Source organism: Tiliqua scincoides, chromosome 5 (genome assembly GCF_035046505.1).
Source record: "Tiliqua scincoides isolate rTilSci1 chromosome 5, rTilSci1.hap2, whole genome shotgun sequence".
NCBI lineage: Eukaryota > Metazoa > Chordata > Lepidosauria > Squamata > Scincidae > Tiliqua > Tiliqua scincoides.
In genome coordinates this window covers 73,687,256-73,706,431 of record NC_089825.1, presented here as the reverse complement: position 1 = coordinate 73,706,431, position 19,176 = coordinate 73,687,256, and the positions used below count along the sequence as shown (strand labels likewise).

General features: G+C 42.0%; 1 protein-coding gene across 7 annotated transcripts in view; it reads left to right on the top strand.

Moving 5' to 3' along the window:
* SLC20A2 (solute carrier family 20 member 2) overlaps positions 1 to 19,176 on the top strand; it is an 83,924-nt gene that overhangs the window by 56,065 nt on the left and 8,683 nt on the right. For all 7 annotated transcript variants that reach the window (XM_066627111.1, XM_066627109.1, XM_066627113.1 and 4 more), the window contains 6 exons: positions 1,722 to 1,862; positions 4,313 to 4,398; positions 8,032 to 8,128; positions 9,948 to 10,064; positions 11,970 to 12,173; positions 13,595 to 14,183. In XM_066627111.1, coding sequence (XP_066483208.1) covers positions 1,722 to 1,862; positions 4,313 to 4,398; positions 8,032 to 8,128; positions 9,948 to 10,064; positions 11,970 to 12,173; positions 13,595 to 14,183 — 1,234 coding nt within the window. The remainder of the gene's footprint in view (positions 1 to 1,721; positions 1,863 to 4,312; positions 4,399 to 8,031; positions 8,129 to 9,947; positions 10,065 to 11,969; positions 12,174 to 13,594; positions 14,184 to 19,176) is intronic.

Genomic DNA, 19,176 nt, shown 5'->3' with positions numbered 1-19,176 from the left:
ACCTGGGGACCATTCGCAGCACACCAGTGTGCCACGGCACAGTGGTTGAAAATGGCTGCTTTAGGGTTTGTGCAGGATACAAAACTAGTATTGAGAGATGTGAAAAAATCAAACCAGTAAGCAATTTCTCTAGGTCACTTGTTCTCAAACTTTTAGGGAGCGTTACCCGAAGTGGTTTGCGCGCGTTGTTTCTCAACATTCTAACACTAGGGGAGCCCTGTGGAGGGGAGCCCTGTACCTCCTGCTCCTTGCTTCTGCCCACAGCAAGTAAAAGCACCCCCCTTGACCCCTTAAAGGGACAGGGGAAACTTTATACAAACTGGTGGATCATGACCTACCAGTTTGAGAACCACTGCTCCAGGTATTTTTCTGAAGTGTATAATATTTATTTTCACGTTTTTATACCGCCCTTCCTCCAAAGAGCTCAGGGTGTGGTGTATACAGCTACTCCCCTGCTTTTGTCCGCACAACAACCTTGTGAGGTAGGTGAGGCTGAAAGTGACTGGCCCAAGGTCACCCAGGAAGCTTCATGGCTGAGGGGGGATTTGAACCTGGATCTTCCAGGTCTAGGTCCACCTCCCAAACCACTGCACCATCCTGGCTCTCTAATATAACTGAATTTTTACCTTTTAATGGGAAAGGATACTTGAATGTCCTTGTTGCTTTTAATTGAATTTGCTTTTTAAAAAAAGTCTTTGAATTGATGATACCTAACATGGAACAGCAATCTTAAACATTTGAAATATCACTAACAGCAATTTTGCCAGCTTATTTCTGAAGAGCCTGTTGGTGTTCTTGCCCTATGCCTTAGAATGTTGGTAGTTCAGATTATAATACAATTGTTAAAAGACAGGGATGGGCACACAATTCGTGGTGACTCAACTCAAGTTGTCCAAAAATGTGTTTTTGGGCAACAGGTTGACTTGAGTTGTGGACGTCACAGACCTTGACTCACGACTTGGAGCCAGTGACTCTAACAACTAGTCAGGACTCAAAATGACTTGAGTCCCAACTCAATTTAGTATGTATAGTTTCTTGTCTACTTTCTGCATAGTGTTGAAAGACCTTGTGGATGATCCAGAACCTGGCATTCAGAAGGATGGCAGCAGCAAGATAGGTTGGTTCCAGGAGGCGGGGCTAGGGGGGAGGAGAAAGGCTTAAGTTTTTTAAATTTTGCTCCAAATGACTCGAGTCAAAAGATTCTAAATTTTTCATGAGTCTAGTCACTATGGCCACACATTATGACTCATGAGTTGAGTCTAGTTATGGGGTTGCTTACCTGGCACTCAACTTGGTTTCATGGACTTGAGCACATTCCTGTTATAAGATGCTATTTCTTGTCTTATTGTGGAGGTTTAAAGTTGGATTGTAATGAAAGCTGAATTAACAGGTGTCATAAAGAGTAGTGACAGTGTAGCCAAGCAGTATTCATTCACTTTGGTATTGCATAAATCCACATTAAGTAGGACAGAGGCATATTAAGGAGAGGAAAAAAATGCAGTTTACAGAAACTCTAGAATTACTGAGAGTACTGTTTGTGGCACAAAATAAAGAGAAGCACTGTTGGGTGAAGCGTCTGTAGTCGTTTCTAGAAATGTTCTGGTCATGAACAAAAGCATTCATTCTGAAGAGCTTATTATGGGTTTGAAAGTGGGTGCTTTGGAACAAGAATGCTGACATGTCAAAGTGCTTACTGTTCATGCTACTTTTTTGTCCTTTAGGCTCTGCTGTTTGGCAACTGATAGCATCATTCTTGAAGCTCCCAATATCTGGAACCCATTGCATTGTGGGTGCCACCATTGGATTTTCATTAGTTGCAATTGGCACTCAAGGAGTCCAGTGGATGCAACTTGTCAAAATTGGTAACAACATTTCCTTTTCTTTGTGTGCATCGGTAAAATATGTAAAATTTGTAAAATATGCACTGACTGAAAAAAGCCTAATGGAAGCATTTTAATATACTTTAATTCTGTGTATAGAGGACTTTTGTTCTGTGGGTGTTTGATTGTAAAAAGGGGAGTAACACAGAACAGCTTTACATTAAGAGATGGCATATATTAACTCAATGTACACATCTTGGTTTGGAGATTGAGCATCTGTTGTGTTAGAATCCTCCTTTCTTCCTTTTGTCCACAGTAACTGTAATTTGGTATGATACCCAAATTAGTGGTGACCAATGTGTTTATCCTGAAGCAGAAACCAGCTTCATACCATGGTTTTAAATTATATTTCTAGGCAATCCAGATTAACTCATACCATAGCCTTAATTGAGATGTCATCGTAAATCAAAATTATAACACAGAGGAAAGAGGACATGAGCACACCAAACGATACTATTGAAACTGAGTTCTGTGATATCTGAATTGATCACCATGTACTTATAAATACTAATTTGGTACAACAATTGATGATTCTGGCTTTACTAGTTAGGGCAGTGGTTCTTGAACTGGGGTGTTGCAATGCCCCAGCCAGAGAGCCCTGGCCTCTGCCCCCTTAAGGCAGTCTCTCAAACCGTGGGTCGTGAGCCAATTTCACATGGGTCCCCATTCATTTCAATATTTTATTTTAATATATTAGACTTGATGCTCCCATGGTTTGTGACTGCATTTGAGGAAATGTTATAGACCTGTACTTTTAGCAAACTACTATGTATATTCCTTTAACAATGAGAGTAAATAGAACTTACTCCTGGGTAAGTGTGGGTAGAATTGCAGCCTTGGATTGTTAAAAATTTTCCTGCTTGATGATGTCACTTCCTATCATGATGTCACTTCTGGTGGGTCCTGACAGATTCTCATTCTAAAAAGTGGTTCCTGGTGCTAAATGTGTGAGAACCACTGCCATAAGGGTTGGGGGAGGCAGCGACGCGATCGCCAGGATTGTGTTGCTTTGGAGGGGCTTGGCAGGACTTACCACAGTCTGCAGCAGTCTTCTGGGGCTGTAGGGAGTGTCCGCAGGGCTCCCCAAATGCAGAGATTGTGAAAATAAGGATTGTGACCCACTTCCGGTTTTGTGATGACAAACTGGGTCGCAATAGTTAGTTTTACATTCTCCATATGTTGGGGAGCCCTGTAGAAGCTGGCACAGGGCTCTCTGCACTTCCTGGAGACTGCTGCAGGCTGTGGTAAGTCCAGCCAAGCCTCTGCGCCCCTCCAAAGCAACGTGATCCCGGTGATCATGTCACTGCCTCCCCCCTCCCCTGCAAGGACTTACAGTGGGGCTCGAACTCCCTGGGAGTTTGAGAACCACTAGGTTAGGCTGCAGACATCCACTGAAAGTCCATTTGTCCATGACGCCGTTTTGACAAAAAAAATCCTAGTCTTGTTCTCTATGTTCTCTTTTGGTTTTCATAAAAGAGAAATAACAATTTTGTCCCATTAAAATTGAGAGAAGTTTCTCATTAAAGCAATCTGGGTACTGTAGGCAGTAATTTGTAATTGTGGCTGGAGCCACATAGATTTCCTAATTCCCTTTAGGTGTGGAGCTGCTTGTTCACTGAGCTATAGTTCCATTTTTAATTTTAAGTATGATATAATTCTACTAAAGAAAAAAAGCAAATTTAAAATATCTGAAACAAAGCATTCTGGAAACATTCTGAAATCATAGGTGGAGTCCTTCCAAAATATTTTCTAACTCTGCCACTAATAAAGCTGATGGAATTAGTTGTTATGGACTCCCATTAGGGATTGCATTCAACAGAATCTTTATTTTACAGAGCATGCTTGATAGGAATCCTTATTAGATACTTGATTTTTTAAAATTACAAATAGATTACAACTATTGCCACTTTATGGTATGGTTTCAGACTTGCAAAACTGTTCTGTAGTAATCTAAACTTTCATCTTTAAAATAGCTATGAAAGTAAATGTGTACTTTCCTCATGGCCAATATTTGTCTGCAGATGATCCAAACACTGGACTAGACAGTGTTTCCATCATCCCCATCCTATTTTCAAATAGTATTTTGAAGGTGGGAGGAACTGGCCTTGGATTTCATTGAGAGCACTGATACACAAACCTTATTCAAACAATGCATCTGGCACAATCAAGCCAAAGTTAAGCACTTTTCAGACCTACTAATTTCAGTGAAAGTGATGCAAGTCATGCTTAATTCTCCCATTGATTTCAGTGGGACTACTTACCTTTTATGCTATATGGTGCCAGTGCAAAGTGAGCTCACTTCCTGCATTAGAAATTATTAAGTCATAAATGTTGTTCATTGTCCATTGATTACAGTGTTCCTTTTCAGTGTTTTTCCTTATATGGGATCTTCACCACTTATTAGATGTTGTATTTGTTTTGTTTCTATTCAGTCGCTTCTTGGTTTATCTCCCCACTGTTATCTGGTATGATGTCTGGTGTGCTGTTTTTGCTGATTAGATTCTTCATCTTAAACAAGGTTAGTGGCTAAGAACATGTCCTGTTCTTACTGGTGTGAGTAATGGTTGTAACATAAGCAACAAATTGCTGTTTATCATTCCCAGTGCCTACTGCATGATCATACTGCACTCCATACACTGTTGTGTCTTTCAGGCATTTAACTGGATAGCTTCTCTTTGAAGACTGCAAAAGTTGCATGTATCTAATGTAGACAGGTTAGAAGGCGAGGCGGCAGCTACCAGTATTTAGCCAGATGAGGGTTGGACTGTTGGTACCAGCCCTTAAAGAATGTACAGATGATGCTGGGGTGTGTGTGAAAAGAGATTGGAGAATGTGAGCATAAGGAGGAGGAAGAAGAACAAAAGGAGACACAAGGTGGGTGAGGAAGGAAAGGAGAATATGAGCCTTGGAGAGGGGGAAGTGGGCACAAGCAAGGGAGAAAAGTTTGGAACAAACCAGGGCTGGTAGGACTGAAAGCAAAGGCAAAGCAGGTGGGGATGAGCAGATACATGGAACATCTAAGGAGGCAGAAGGGAAGGGTGGAGAAGGAACCAGGACAGATAGAGGAGCAGGACAAGAGGTTGGAAGAGATGCCAAAATCCTTTCCTAGAGAAGTGGACAGTTTGCTGTACAACTGGGGGACCTGGCCATCAGAGTCCTCTCCCTGCTCCTGTAGTAGCAGGTAGCCTGGGCCCTACCTTGTTCCCACAGGTCCTTGCCCCTACAGGGCTGTTGAGCCTTCACTTAGATTGGACCCATCAGGATTGTGACTAACAGTAAAGGAACCAACCAGGTCTGGGTTGACTCCACTGTTTTCTGTCCATTGGGAGAGGGGGGGAAATCAATAAATAACCATAGAGCAGTGTTTCTCAAACTATGGGTCAGGACCCACTAGGTGGGTCGCAAGCCAATTCCAGGTGGGTCCCATTCATTTCAATATTTTTTTATATATTAGACGTGATGCTACCATGGTATGTGACTGCATTTGGGGAAGTGTTACCGACTTGTACTTTGAACAAGCTAATGTATATTATTTTGACAATGATAGTAAATGGGACTTACATCTGGGTAAGTGTGAGTAGGATAGCAGCCTAGGATTGTTAAAAATTTCCTGCTTGATGATGTCACTTTGTCATGACATCACTTCCGGTGGGCCCTGACAGATCCTCATTCTAAAAAGTGGGTCCTGGTGCTAAATGTGTGAGAACCACTGCCATAGAGCATAATACAATACTCACATGTCAGGCCAGCTCACTACTCCCTTTTCCTCCTCAAAATGTCACCCTGCAACCCTTTCAATATGGAGCTGGTGAGATGAGGAAGAAGGCCTCCATGGTTACAGTGATATTCATCAATCCAGTTCCTCGGCTTCCATCACGTAATAATGTCATACCAAGAACTGGAGTTGTTAATGACCATGATTTCTTTGGGATGATGCTCATAGCTGAAAAGGCAAATCTGCCCTTCGTCCCAGGCCCCCTCCCACACATCCTCACTAAAAAGGATAAAAACAAAGGCTTGAACTCATAATGTGATTTTTTTTGTTTTAGACTCTGTAAAGCTAGGTGGCTCCTGATAGTGATATGGTTTAAATATAAGAACTTAAATTAAACTGGGCAGTGGGTAGGACTGAAACTCTTACTGATTTCTTTTGGGGGGGGGATTAACGTCAGGCAGGCTATAGAGAGAATTCAGTTCAAGGCTGGCTTCCCCATTTCATCTCCCATAGCTTTAATTTAATTATTTATTTTAATTTGCTTGATGATGTCACTTCCGGCCTTGATGTCACTTGATGGCATTACTGGTCCCGGACAGTAATGGGTGGGTCCCGGACAGATTGTCACTCTAAAAAGTGGGTCCTGGTGTTAAAAAGTTTGAGAACCACTAATTTATTAAGGTATTTTAAACTGTGGCTAGGTAAAACCTCTCCAAGCTCAGTATGCATAAAAATGATTAAAAACAGACATTACTACAATAAAGCTCAGCAACAGAAGAACAAAAGCCAGAATAGAAAAATCAATCATAATTAAAAAGAAAATGGAGAGAGTGTGTGTGTGAATAAAAAAGTAACAATGTCAATACCTGATGAATCTCTGTGAGGGAGAGCATTCCAAAGGCAGATCCCACAACAGAGAAGGCTGTGTTACAGGTCACTGCCTGCTTCACCTCAGGTGACCAGGGAACTCACAAAAGGGCTCAGCTGAGGAGCTTAATACCTTTTTATGTGGGAGGAGACCATTCCTGAAGTATTCTGGCCTCAGGCTATTTAGCACTTTAAAGATCTAAATAAGTACCCTGAATTGGACCCCAAAACAGACTTGGAGCCAGCATAGCATTAACCCTGATGAGATGTGCCAAGTTCCCATTAGTATCCTTGTGTTCTCTGTTGACTGAATTGAAGATAAATTTAGTGTTGCTTCTGCAGGTCAAATTATGATCTGAACTAAGTTCTGTTAGATTGCTTTAAGGGTAAGTTGCTATCTGGGAATGCTGAGGCATCAAGAAAGTAGTATATTCCCACAGGCCCTTTCAGCACTAATATGCAACTAATTTTTTCTGGAATGTTGTTAACATCTCATGTTGTTAACATGAGAGATGTCTTTTAAAAATGACTTTTCTCACTTTGAAATATTTTTCAACTTTCCAGAATTCCGAAGTTAGAAACCTTGCATGGCATAGTCCCAAAACAGCATACGACAGAAATTGTTGGTTCATGAAATTTAAAAGAACATGGGATTCAAACAACTTTCCTCAATCCTTACCTGATGATTTGAGTTGGTATAAGCAAATGTTGCCAATAAATGTTAGGGGAGATCAACATTATGGAGATCCGTCATGATGTTCCATCATGAGTTATTGCCCCCATTTCAGAAAAGGTGCTCTGAATTTCTACAAATTCAGGTGAAAATTCAACTCTATGACAAGGTTAAAGGTGTTCTGTATTTCAAACCACCTCAAGGTTGTAAAGCGCCCATACTATTAACTTTTAAATCAAGGTTTAATAAAGTGAAGACATCTAGTATTCAACATGTCTTTTGATACATGCTAGAGCAGCTATTTTCAACCACTGTGCCATGACACACTGGTCTGCTGCAAATGGTTTGTAGGTGTGCCACAGGAGTTTGGGGGAGAGTCATTTATTAGTGGCCCTAATTAGGAGTTTGGGGGAGGATCATTTATTTACTAGTGGGACCATCCTGCACAATAGTTTCTTATGTCTGGAAATGGGACATGTCTAGAAATAGGGTGATGGGTTTTGCCAGTTATAACATTTGTAACAGTATGATTCAGCCCATTGTTACTTTGCTCTTTTCAGTAGAGGGAGACTGCTGAAGCTGCCTTCCATAGTCTTAAAATTAACTGATCCTGCTGTTCAGTGTTGTCTGTCATTATTTTTGAATTTGTGACTGGAGGGCTCATGTCAGAATTCAGACTCTTATCAACAGTGACAAACTACCTTCTCCCTTCTCTCAGTTCCGTATTTCAGTAACAAGACTGAAGTAATTATAGCACTTGGAAATATTCAGTGGGTATTCATTGGGCAGATGTTGGTGTATGATGAATTTTTGAATTTGAATTACAATTATTGCATAGGTATACAAACACATGTTCCAGAGTTGTAATTTTTCATCCTGTTTTATCCTTTATGCAGGAAGACCCTGTACCTAATGGTCTATGTGCCCTTCCAGTGTTCTATGCTGCTACAATAGCAATTAATGTGTTCTCAATCATGTATACAGGTGCACCTGGTAAGTAGTATCTGACATTTGTTGTCCATTGTGAACTATAGTACTTGCATGTTATACTACAATTAACAGAATCTCACTTGAGGAACTGGAAGGCCTGATTTTCTGCCCTTTCACATAGTGCTGTCTCCTCTTTTGCTGTTGCTTTCTTCTTTGCCATGCCTACCCCATTAGTTCAAAATAGGTTGAACTCTGTATATGTTGGCTGTAGGAGGAATGAGGTCTTTAGCCAGGGTGAAGACAGTGAGTGCACTGCCGTACCTAGGCATTTTTGGGAATCCCTGTTCTAACTCACCAATCTGCTTGAACTCTCTGCATTTTCAAAAGCTGGGGACAGTAAGAGAAATAGTGGCCACAGCACTGCTGCCAGCTAATGGAGTGTCTAGATCACCAGTCCTGCATGGTCAGCAGTTGCCTGACCATACTTCATTGGCAGGCGGGCACCTCACCTGGCAAAGAAGTCTGGCTACAGTTCAGGGGATAAACTGGCTGGATTTTTACAGGTATAACCTAATTATCTACAGATTTTTCACCCTTGGTTTTATCTCAATGCGATGAGAAGGGCCTTTGAAATTAAAGGGGAAAAGACATTTAACAATAACCTTGTTAATGTGGGAGAGGACAGCCAGCAGTCAATCCATCCATCATATTTTCCAGGCACTTAGAACAGCTTCACTCCCAGGCAAGTGACCCCCTTCCCCTTGAGCACATGAAAGAATGCTAAGTGGAAGTGATTATCACCTCCTCCATTCTTTTCCCCGTGCTGCTGCTGCTTGTGAAGGGAGGGGTTGCTGCCTTGGAGTGAAGCCTTTCTAAGTGCCTGGAGAGAGTCTGATTGTGTACCTGATTCCTCTTTCGTGCATTACAAAGGTCAGCAAGGCTGTTTTTAAATCAGTGAGAAAAGGGACGTTTTTTAAATGGATCTGCTTTAATGCAATTTTTTGCCATCCACATGAATTCTGGGAACAGAACCCTCGTGGATAAGGAGACTCAATCTGTACACCAATGCGATGGTTGGGAACAGAAGGACTTATTTGAGAAGGTGCCATTTGAGATGATACTGTAGAATGCAAAAGGCTTTAACCCTGGTAATAGAATTTGTACAACTCCTGGAGGGAGGAACTGTGAGCAGAACCTGAGTGTGGTCTGCTACAGTTCATACAACAGACACCAAGAGCTGCTGCCAAGTTTCAGACCTGACTCTTTGGCTGCAGAAATGTCAGTGACCAAAACTACAGACAAATGTTTTCATGCTGAGCTGGGGTTTCATATTTCCTGTGTTCTTGATTTAGATACAGATATATGGTACAGCTATAATGGCCTTCAAATAAATATATATTCTCATAATCAACATGGATACAGTTATATTACAGAACTGCCCATGTGTTAAAACAGTGATTTTTCAACCAGTGTGCCATGGCACATTGGTGTGCCACAGTAGTTTGGGAAAGGGTCATTCATTAGTACGGTCAGTGGGGGATAAGAACCCCCACCAGCAACATGGTGTGCCTTGTTCATTGTCAAAAAATAGGTGGTGTGCCTTGACAATTTTAGCACCTTGTCAGTGTGCTTTGAAATGAAAAAGATTGACTATCACTGTGTTTGATTATCGACCTTTTGTGTAAATCATTGTGTTTGCCCTTTAGTTGCAGAGAAAACAATTTAGTTTCAGAATTTAAAGGTTTATACTTTAAAAAACATGTTTTAACCCTTCCTTTCTCTGTCCCCATCCCCCCAAAACTCCCTGAAGCATTGCTAATCAGTACTGTGAAAAATGTTTGCAAACCAATGTGCAAGAATGTAATTGTATTCTCTTTTTCAGTCCTAGGACTTGTTCTTCAAATGTGGGCAATAGCACTAATATCAATTGGTGTATCGCTAGTATTTGCTATCTTAGTCTGGATGTGTGTGTGTCCATGGATGAGAAGAAAAATAGCAAGTATGTTTTGGGGGGTAAAAAATGCATTTGGCTTAAAATCCCATATTGGAAGGAATATCTTTCAACTATGGATATGCAGAATGGTACAATAATACTTTCAGAATAATAAATGGCTAGTCTTTCTGTACTGTAGTACTTCTTGCTTTACATTTTATTTTTTTAATTAAGTGCAGGCTGTGATGCATTTATACAAGTTCTATGGAATACCTAATGGAATAGCAGCATTTTTTTCTTTTAAATATCAGATTTGCATGCCACATTATAAACTGATTGTAAAACATGCTTTTCTTTCCAAAATGACTTGTCTAGTAACAGGTGGGGAAATGATGCTTGAGGAATAGCTCCATTCATCCAAGGGCCCTTTTAATTAGTTGTATAGCACTTTGGGTCTGTGATGCTGATTTTTACTTAGGGTCAAACAGTCCACTACATTCAGCATATGCTTAGCTGTGATGGACTTATATTTTGGTCTCTAAATAGTAGTTGCAGGGATCTGTGGACCAGACTGGGCCCATAGCATATGGGGAGGGAACTTTAACCCCTTTTTCCTGCCACTGTTCTGTTCCTGATAGTTGTTATTTAGAGACTAAACAACAAGGAAATGGAGGCCAAAGATAGTATTGGAGGAATGGGCAATTTGACCCTTATCTACGTATAATATCTAAGGCAGACATTTTGGCAAACATAACCAAAACATTTTTGCACCAGGACCCCCTTTTTAAAATGACACTCTGTCGGGACCCACCTAGGTTTACAAGTCTTTAAAAAAAATCTAGAAAGAAATAATATTTTTACTTATTTACAAGTAATAACAAGTAACTATTTCCAAGAAAAAAGATGACCCAGCATTTATCTCCCAATAGTTGCAAACCATAGGAGCTATTTGCAGGGCAATTCTGATTTTTGAAAAACCTCTGGGTTTGAGGCAATTAGTTATCTGATCCTTCCATCACCTGTGTTTTCATTAGAGGCTCTGCTTAGAGCCCAATCCTGTGCTCAGTGGCACGGCTCTGCGCCGCCGAGCACTGTCACAGATGTGCTGTACATTTGCACACATTTGTGAGCCTCACCGCTGGGCTCCTGCCCATGCTAGCCCAGTGCTGGCCGGTGCTGGGCTAGTGTGGGGCGGTCACCCAGCTTCCTTGGCTCTGTGGTCTCCCGGATCGTTGAGCTGTGACACGGTATGTGGGGGCGGGGAGGGGGGAGGCCAGGGGGGGTAGAGAGAGGGTGGGGGGAGGCATGCTGGGGGAGGGAGGGAGGAGTGCCAGGGGAGGGAGGGAGGCGGGTCCGCGGAGCTCCACTCCGCAGGATCCAAGGCGCTCAGGGAGGGCTCCACACCCTACACAAGCGCCTTTACTTTCCCACCAACCTTTTGGTCAGCAGTAAAGTGAGTAGCCCATTGTGGGGCTGCTTACCTTACCCAGGGGAAGGGGATGAAAGTTCCCTTCTCCCGAGGCACCTCACGCAGTAGCCCAGGAGACACAGGATCCGGCGGCAGCTGTTCTCGGTGGTGCTGAGCCTGGGCGCCCCGGGCAGCTCAGGATTGGGCTGTTAGTTGTTGTGGAACCCACCAAAAATCAGGTCGCAACCCACCAGTGAGTCCCAACGCACATTTTGGGAACCACTGATTTAAGGAGCTTTGAGTTTGCGGAAGTATAGGAAAATGAATTAAGATCTGGATACCTAAACTGTATAAAAGTTTCCATATATCCATTTTAGCTTTCTTGATTATTAGAGAGGTTGGTTTGTGATTTAGAAATATGACTTATTTTTTGTTCAGGCTATTAAACTGAACCACTCTGATTAGTTTTATTGGTTTAAGTATTATGCATCACTTCTGAGACACAATAGTGGTTGCTTAGGTAAGAAAAGCTGTTTTTATAAAAGATCTGCGTTTTACCTTAGGTCGGTTAAAAAAAGAGGCTGCGTTATCAAGGATATCTGATGAAAGCCTTGATAAAATTCAGGAGGAGGATACAACTGTCTTTAAAGAACTTCCTGGTGCCAAAACCACTGATGAAAGCACTATTCCTCTCACTGGCTCTGGAGCAGAAGAGGCTGGAGCATCAGACAGTATAGCAAATGGAAACCATCCACGTGTGCCATATGGTGAGAAACCAACTGTGCAGAAACAATTTTCTTTGAATTCAAAATATTGCAGACTGCTGTCTGGTGGTGAACTTCTTGGGTGTAAAAGAGCAGATCAGGACACCTGCACCATGCCTCTGACACATACATTCCCCCACCCCCAGGGCTGGTCCATCCATGAGGCCTCAGATGGCCCATTGGAAGAGTGTGCCCAACTCTGTCTGCTGATTTGTCCTCTTTCCTCTCCTTCTCTTTCCACTTCCTGGATTGGCAAAGGAAGAGGCGATGTGAAGGAAAAGAAAGTGCTGAATTAGAGCATTGGGGAGTGCTAATATTATAATAGAATCCCGGTGATCTACTAGATGCAAACAGCTGAAATTAAGAAATTAGTGGACAAAATGCTGTGCTAGGCTGGTATCACGATAGAGCACCGTGACTTCACCTTCCCTACTCACCCAGCCTGGGTTGGTACTACATTTGGAAGCCTGGTGGGCACAGCCGACACACATTTACATCTCCTACCTAGCTTATACATGTCAGATCAGTGTGCTCCAGAATGAAGTACTGAATGACTAAGGTCTTGGCCATTTACTGACCTGGTATTCAGCAGCAGCAGCAGACTTGGGGTTGGGCTCACACCAGAACATCCAGAGCTGCACACACTCAGCTATCAAAGTACTTTAAAATTTCCTGCATCAAAATAAAAAAGGGAGAAAAAGTACTTTAAAAGTTCCTGCATCAAAATAAAAAAAGGGAGAAATGGTATAGAAAAAATTTAGACCAACTAATTTGTGGCTCATGCACTATCCTTTGACAACGAACTACGTAAGCAACTAGCTTTTGTAGTAGTAGTAGTAGTAGTAACTTAAATTTTGTTGTGCTGTAGCACAGTGACAATAATGCACCTTTGAGATATATTGTCACAGCCCAGCAGGATGAGAAGGGCATCACTGTTGAGAAACAACACCTAAGGATAAGCAGAACAAGCCTGAATCTGTTGTTGCTTCATGTTTCTTACACAAGACAGCTGAGACCCAGAATAAACTTCTTGTTGTTAACGCCTAAAATAGCTATTATGAAATAACACAGGCCTGCTTTTTTTAGGCTTACAATCTTAAAGACATGACACGTTAAGGAAAGTAAAGGAGAATTGGTTGGGGAAGGCCACGGTGAATAGCTGTCGAAACAGGCCAATGGGTCTCTTTCTTTCTCCATCTCATGCAAAGTGGCTGGCTGCTTCTGGACTCCAGGAGGGAAGGGGCCGATTGGCCAACTAGGCTGACAAAAGTCCTAATTCTCTGTACCTGTACCAGTTTATACAGAGTTGACAGTTAATAGAACAATTGCCAGTGAAGCAAACAACATAATTGTTCCTTCAGTATTTTGCTACTTACAAGGTTTGGATTTTCTTGGCAATAAAACTTTTCTCTCTGCTGTTTCAGGAAGGGCGTTTTCCATGACTCATAGTATGGTGAAATCTCCAGTTTCTAATGGCACATTTAATTTTGATGGCCACATGAAGAGCGATATTCATGTATATCACACTGTGCACAAAGACTCGGGGTTATATAAAGACTTACTGCACAAGATACACCTAGACAGAGGTAATGATGACAGGCCTGCACAAGACAATAACTACAAGTTACTGCGGCGAAACAACAGCTACACTTGCTACACAGCTGCCATATGTGGGATGCCAGTGCATTCATCCTTCAAGGCTGTTGACACATCAACCCCAGAAGATAGTGAAAAACTAGTGACGGACACAGTGTCTTATTCCAAAAAGAGGGTTCGCTATGATAGCTATTCCAGCTACTGCAATGCTGTGGCAGAAGCAGAAATCGAAGCAGAGGAAGGCGGTGTGGAGATGAAGTTGGCATCTGAGTTAGTAAATTCTAACCATCCCACTGATGATCCTGCAGAAGAAGAGAGAGATGAGAAAGACTCACCTCAGGTTTACCTTCTATTTCACTTTCTCCAGATCCTTACAGCTTGCTTTGGATCTTTTGCCCATGGAGGCAATGATGTTAGGTAGGTATGGGGCAGCTTATGCATAACAAATTGCAATTAAAATATTGAGGCAAATGTAACTTGTTCAGTTACTGTTGGGCATCATGTAAGGGCAATACTGGAGAATCTCTTTAATGCTCATTTATTTCCTATATAAGCTGTTGAGAAATGTGACTTCATATCCACTCTCTGCCTGCTCATATATTTAGAAGTCAAAATTATTTGTAGACTGGAAACTATTTGAAAACTACTATAGAATAGGGGAGGAGAATTTTAAAAAATACATAGAGTATGGAACCATTAAATATATCTTGGATGGAGAAGATTGTTTTGCTTAAAATATATTGTCTTCCCAAACTGAGTTTGTTTGCTCAGAATTTGCCATTCTGCTTCTACAACTAAACTTGGAGAATGACAGTATTGGGCACAGTGGAAGTGAGTTGGAGCAGTTTTGAAATATACTCCTTTTGAAATATACTCTCTGGACTAAAGAGTAAAGCAGTGGTTCCCAAACTCCTATCAGGGAATTGGAACCATGCAAGTAGTTGTGGTGATGGGAGGAATGGCAGCAACACAATCCCCAGGATCGTGCTACTGCCGGGGACGAGGGGGGAGGCAGTTCCACTTACCTTAGCCAGCACTGGCCTCCGGGGGGGGGGGGCGTGGGGAGCCCCATGGACATGTCTGCAGGGCTCTCCAAGCCTCTGGTAAGCTGAAAATAGCAGTTGAAAACCACATCTGGTTTCATCATTGAAAATAATTAGAGGCTTCCAGTTGCAGTTTCCAGCTTACCAGAGGCTTGAGGAGCCCTGTGGACGTGTCCGCGGGGCTCCCTGCACCCCTCCGGAGGCCAGCACTGGCTAAGGTAAGTGGAAACAACCGCACACACCCCATCCCCGGCAATGGCGCAATCCTGGGGATCACGTTGCTGCTATTGCCTCTACTCTGCCCCTTAAGGGGGCACACACAGCTGCTTCCCAGACTGGTGGGTTGCAACCCACCAGTTTCGGAACCACTGGTGTAAGGTATGGTATTAAGCCAACAGAACAATATCTTAACTGAGAATTTGGAAGAGGATAAAAAAAACAGAGGCAAGAAATACTTCTATTACCTGAGATTTCGTATATAAGAGACTAATATTGATAGATTAAAGGGAATTTTGGATAAGTAGAAAAGACTAGCAATGATATTGATTTTTTGAATGACCTATCAAACCATATGTAGAATATCAAAATATGTATGCTGTTGAACAGGGCAGGGAGTACCTGGTTTTTCAGTTATTTCAGTTCGGGCATTATTTTACAGAGAAAGCTACATCAAACTGGGTTTAGAAAGTGGCTAAGAAACAGATCATGTTTGTTATGGGATCCTAAGAAATATAAAACAAAGAGAGAGAATAAATTACTCATTTGGAAGAACGGGTATGTCATATGTTTGGGGCTATAAATATCACTTTTATAGTCCAATCCTAACCTATGCTGTATCCAGCACAGGTTAGGTATAGGCTGGAGGTCACCATGGAGTAAGGGGATGGACTCCAGAAAAATCAGTACTTCTATGCTGGTGAGTTCTTCACTCTAAATCTAAATTTTCCTTGATAAATAACTCTTACCTTCCCATATGTTAAGCAACATTAAGACTCAGTAACTTTTTTGTATGTTCCACAGGCTTATTTGTCAGTTGAGCTTCTTTTTGTGCACTTGTAGTGATAGGTACAGGTTGTCTTCAACTGTTATTGTATAGGCAAGAAAGTTAGTAGAGGCAAAATGGGATTTTGTGATAGTTTTACAGAGCCAAAGGTTGTTTGCATTTGATGCCATGGAAGGGTGGAGAGGGCAACTCCTATTTCTAGTATTTCTACAATATTTAATCCTATTCTAGTCCTGACATGGTCCTGACAAACAAGTTGTTGGTCCTAGAAAGGAACTCCCTGGGGCACACCTATATTACCTTCTGAATGATGTGCTTTTCGTCCAGTTGTACACCCTTCAATTTTGACTTAAAACTGGGGTGGGGGGGCAGGCAGCTGATTTGTGATTGAGGTTTAGTTGCCATTGAAGCATTTTTGTTACTTGGCAAGGCAAAAGATTTTGACAGCCTTTTTTCACAGTAGTTTTAACACTTATTCTTCTGAGCTGAAAGGGTCACTAGAGATTAAGGATTTCATTTTGGTAGGCACCTGGTGTTTTCTGTGTGTTGCTGAGTGTCTGTAATTTCTGTCAGGCACAGATCTCAAGATTTATATCAGCTGAAAGCTGGGGCTGCAGTTTTCAAAACATATTAATTTCTTGTCATTGCCCACTTGTTTCACACAATATCAGGCAGTACCATTGCCCTTTGTTTCAGCTGTATGTTTTGGCAAAGCAGCTGGGCTAAATATAGCCAATGCTAGTCTTTGGATCTAGCTGTCAGTTCCTGGGTTGCACATTCTCTGGATTTTGTTATCTGTTGTCAGACTTTGGCCTGCTAACGCCTTAAACTTGGGCTAGTGTGTTTGGCATTTTATTTTATTATTTTGGTAAACAACTTGATAGTTGCTCTTTGGGCTTGCTTCCCTTTAATCATAATTACATATTGTATTTGTATAGCCTTTTCTTAATGTTCAAAACACTTTGTATATATTATTTAGTTGCTTTCCTTATAACAACCCTGGGTGTTCTGGGAAGACAAGGATGAGAAGGAGTCACTGGCCTAATAAGTTCATGGCAGAGGTAGAATTCAAGCCAGGGAAATCCTGATTTGCCTCTCAATCTCCCAAGTGCTATGCTACACTACCTCTTGTAGGGAACAGAAAGCAAAATCAGTGTCAAAGCATAATGTGTGACAAACATTCACCAGACTTTTCATATTTGCCTTTAGTGCACTTGTTGTGAGCTTGGGCTTTGGAAGTCATGTCCTCTGTGAGTCATGCACTTCCCTCTTACGTCTTCTTCCTTTGTGTCTGTGAAAGTAGAAAAGCTTTGAAGTAGACCAGTGGTTTTCAAATGTTTTAGTACTGGGACCCACTTTTTACAATGAAAATCTTTCCGAGACTCACTGTAAGTAATGGCATTAACCTGGAAGTGATGTCATGGCCAGAAGCAGTGGCATCGCTAAGGGGGTGCAGGGGGTGCGGTCCGCGCTGGGTGATGCGCACAGGGGAGGTGACATGCACTTGGAGGGGTGACATGCTAAAATCGCGGTGGTTAGGAGTTAATCCCATCATATTATGTACTGTTGGATGCAGAATTTTGAGCGGAATGCAATGCAAAAAACCAGAGTGAAATATCACCTTTCTATCAAGTTATGACCAAAAAACTGGAGAACAGAAATGCATGGATCTCTATGAAAAGTGAAAGTGAGCCGTATCATGTGTTTACTCGCGAGTAGGCGAACTTGCCTTAGTCCGTCGGAAAGGGCAGGCTGAGAGGAATCCAACGACACCAGAATGGTCCTGATCCAATGAATGCAGCCCCCAAAAACACCTGAGAAGGAAGTCCCTCCCTCCAAGCAGATGAATGTATTGAGCCCTATGGAAAGCAAAACTAAGTCTCACGGTCGCGTTTACTGGCGAGTAAGCAAACGTGCCTTGGCTGGTGGTCAGGCCTGGCAAAGGGGAATGTGGGACCACCAGAATGGTCCTGATCAGATGGGACTGGAGCTCAGCAAATGCTCCAGAAGCCTCCCCCTCACTAAAAAGGATCAAAACAGAGGCTTCAGCTGATAAGGTGAACTTTTTTGAGACTTGCAAAGCCAGGTGGATCCTGACAGTGATCTGGTTTAAACAGAAATTCTTAAATTGAACTGGGCACTGGGTAGGGCTGAAAACCTTACTGGTTTTGGGGGGGGGGGTGTTCTGGCAGGCAGGCTACAGAAGAAATTCACTTAGTGGACCAGGTCTGGCTTCTACTTATTTGTTTTACTTTAGTTATACTTATTTATTTTAATTTGCCTGATGATGTTACTTCCACCATGACTTCACTTCTGGTGGCTCTTGGACAGACTGTCTTTCTAAAAAATGGGTCCCAGTGCTAAAAATTTGAGAACTGCTGCAATAAGGTGTTAGTAAGTTACACCCAGGGGTGTGTGTGTGTGTGTGTGTGTGACACCACTAGTGACTAAAATCACAGTTCGGAGGAATAATACCATAATGTTATATATCAGTTAATGCGTCATTTCATGCAGAATGTGTTCTATCTTTGTTCTATCAAAAGATACAGCCAAAAAACCAGTGGGGGCGGAGTGATGATACATCACCATGCCCACCACCTGGGGTGTAGCCCTGCCCACTGCATGGGGGTGACGCGTTGGCATCCCGTACCGGGTGACGTGAACCCTAGTGATGCCACTGGCCAGAAGTGACATCTTCAAGTAGGAAATGCCTTCACTGTGACTCCACAGCCTACTACTTTCCTGAGAATATAGCAGTAAATCGAGTTATTTCTCAGCCATTTTCCAATAGCAAAGTGAATTCAATGGCAAAGGAAAAAAAAGCCTATTTACAACCTTGGCACAAGCAAAATAACCACGCAACCTCCCCCCCCCCCCCCGTTCCAGCATCCAATCTTCCTGTATTTTCAATGCCGGCTGTGCTGGGTGCTACGCGACCCACCCTAGTGCGTCCTGACCCAGAGTTTGAGAAACACCTAAGTAGATTATAGTTTCCTGAGTTTATACATAACATGAAACTGGTTTGCTTCAAAACTTCCATCTTGTGTTTGTATTTTAACTCCAGCTTCTGTGCTGTCATGAGTGCAGTTTTATAGAAAGGTGGTATAAAAGTTGTAAAGAAAATGTATGAGCATAGTATCTACATATAAGAAAACTTATATCAGTTACCTTCCTCATTCTCAGGAGGATAAAAGGAACGTTTTAAATATTTTAAAATATGAATTAAAACATTAAATATATTAGTTTTTAATAGTAATGCAAATATTAAATTGTAGCACTGAAAGTATGTACACCATGAAGTAGATATTTAGTGTGGTGAAAAGGAATTCAATTATATTTTCTCCAGAACTCTCAGGACTATTTC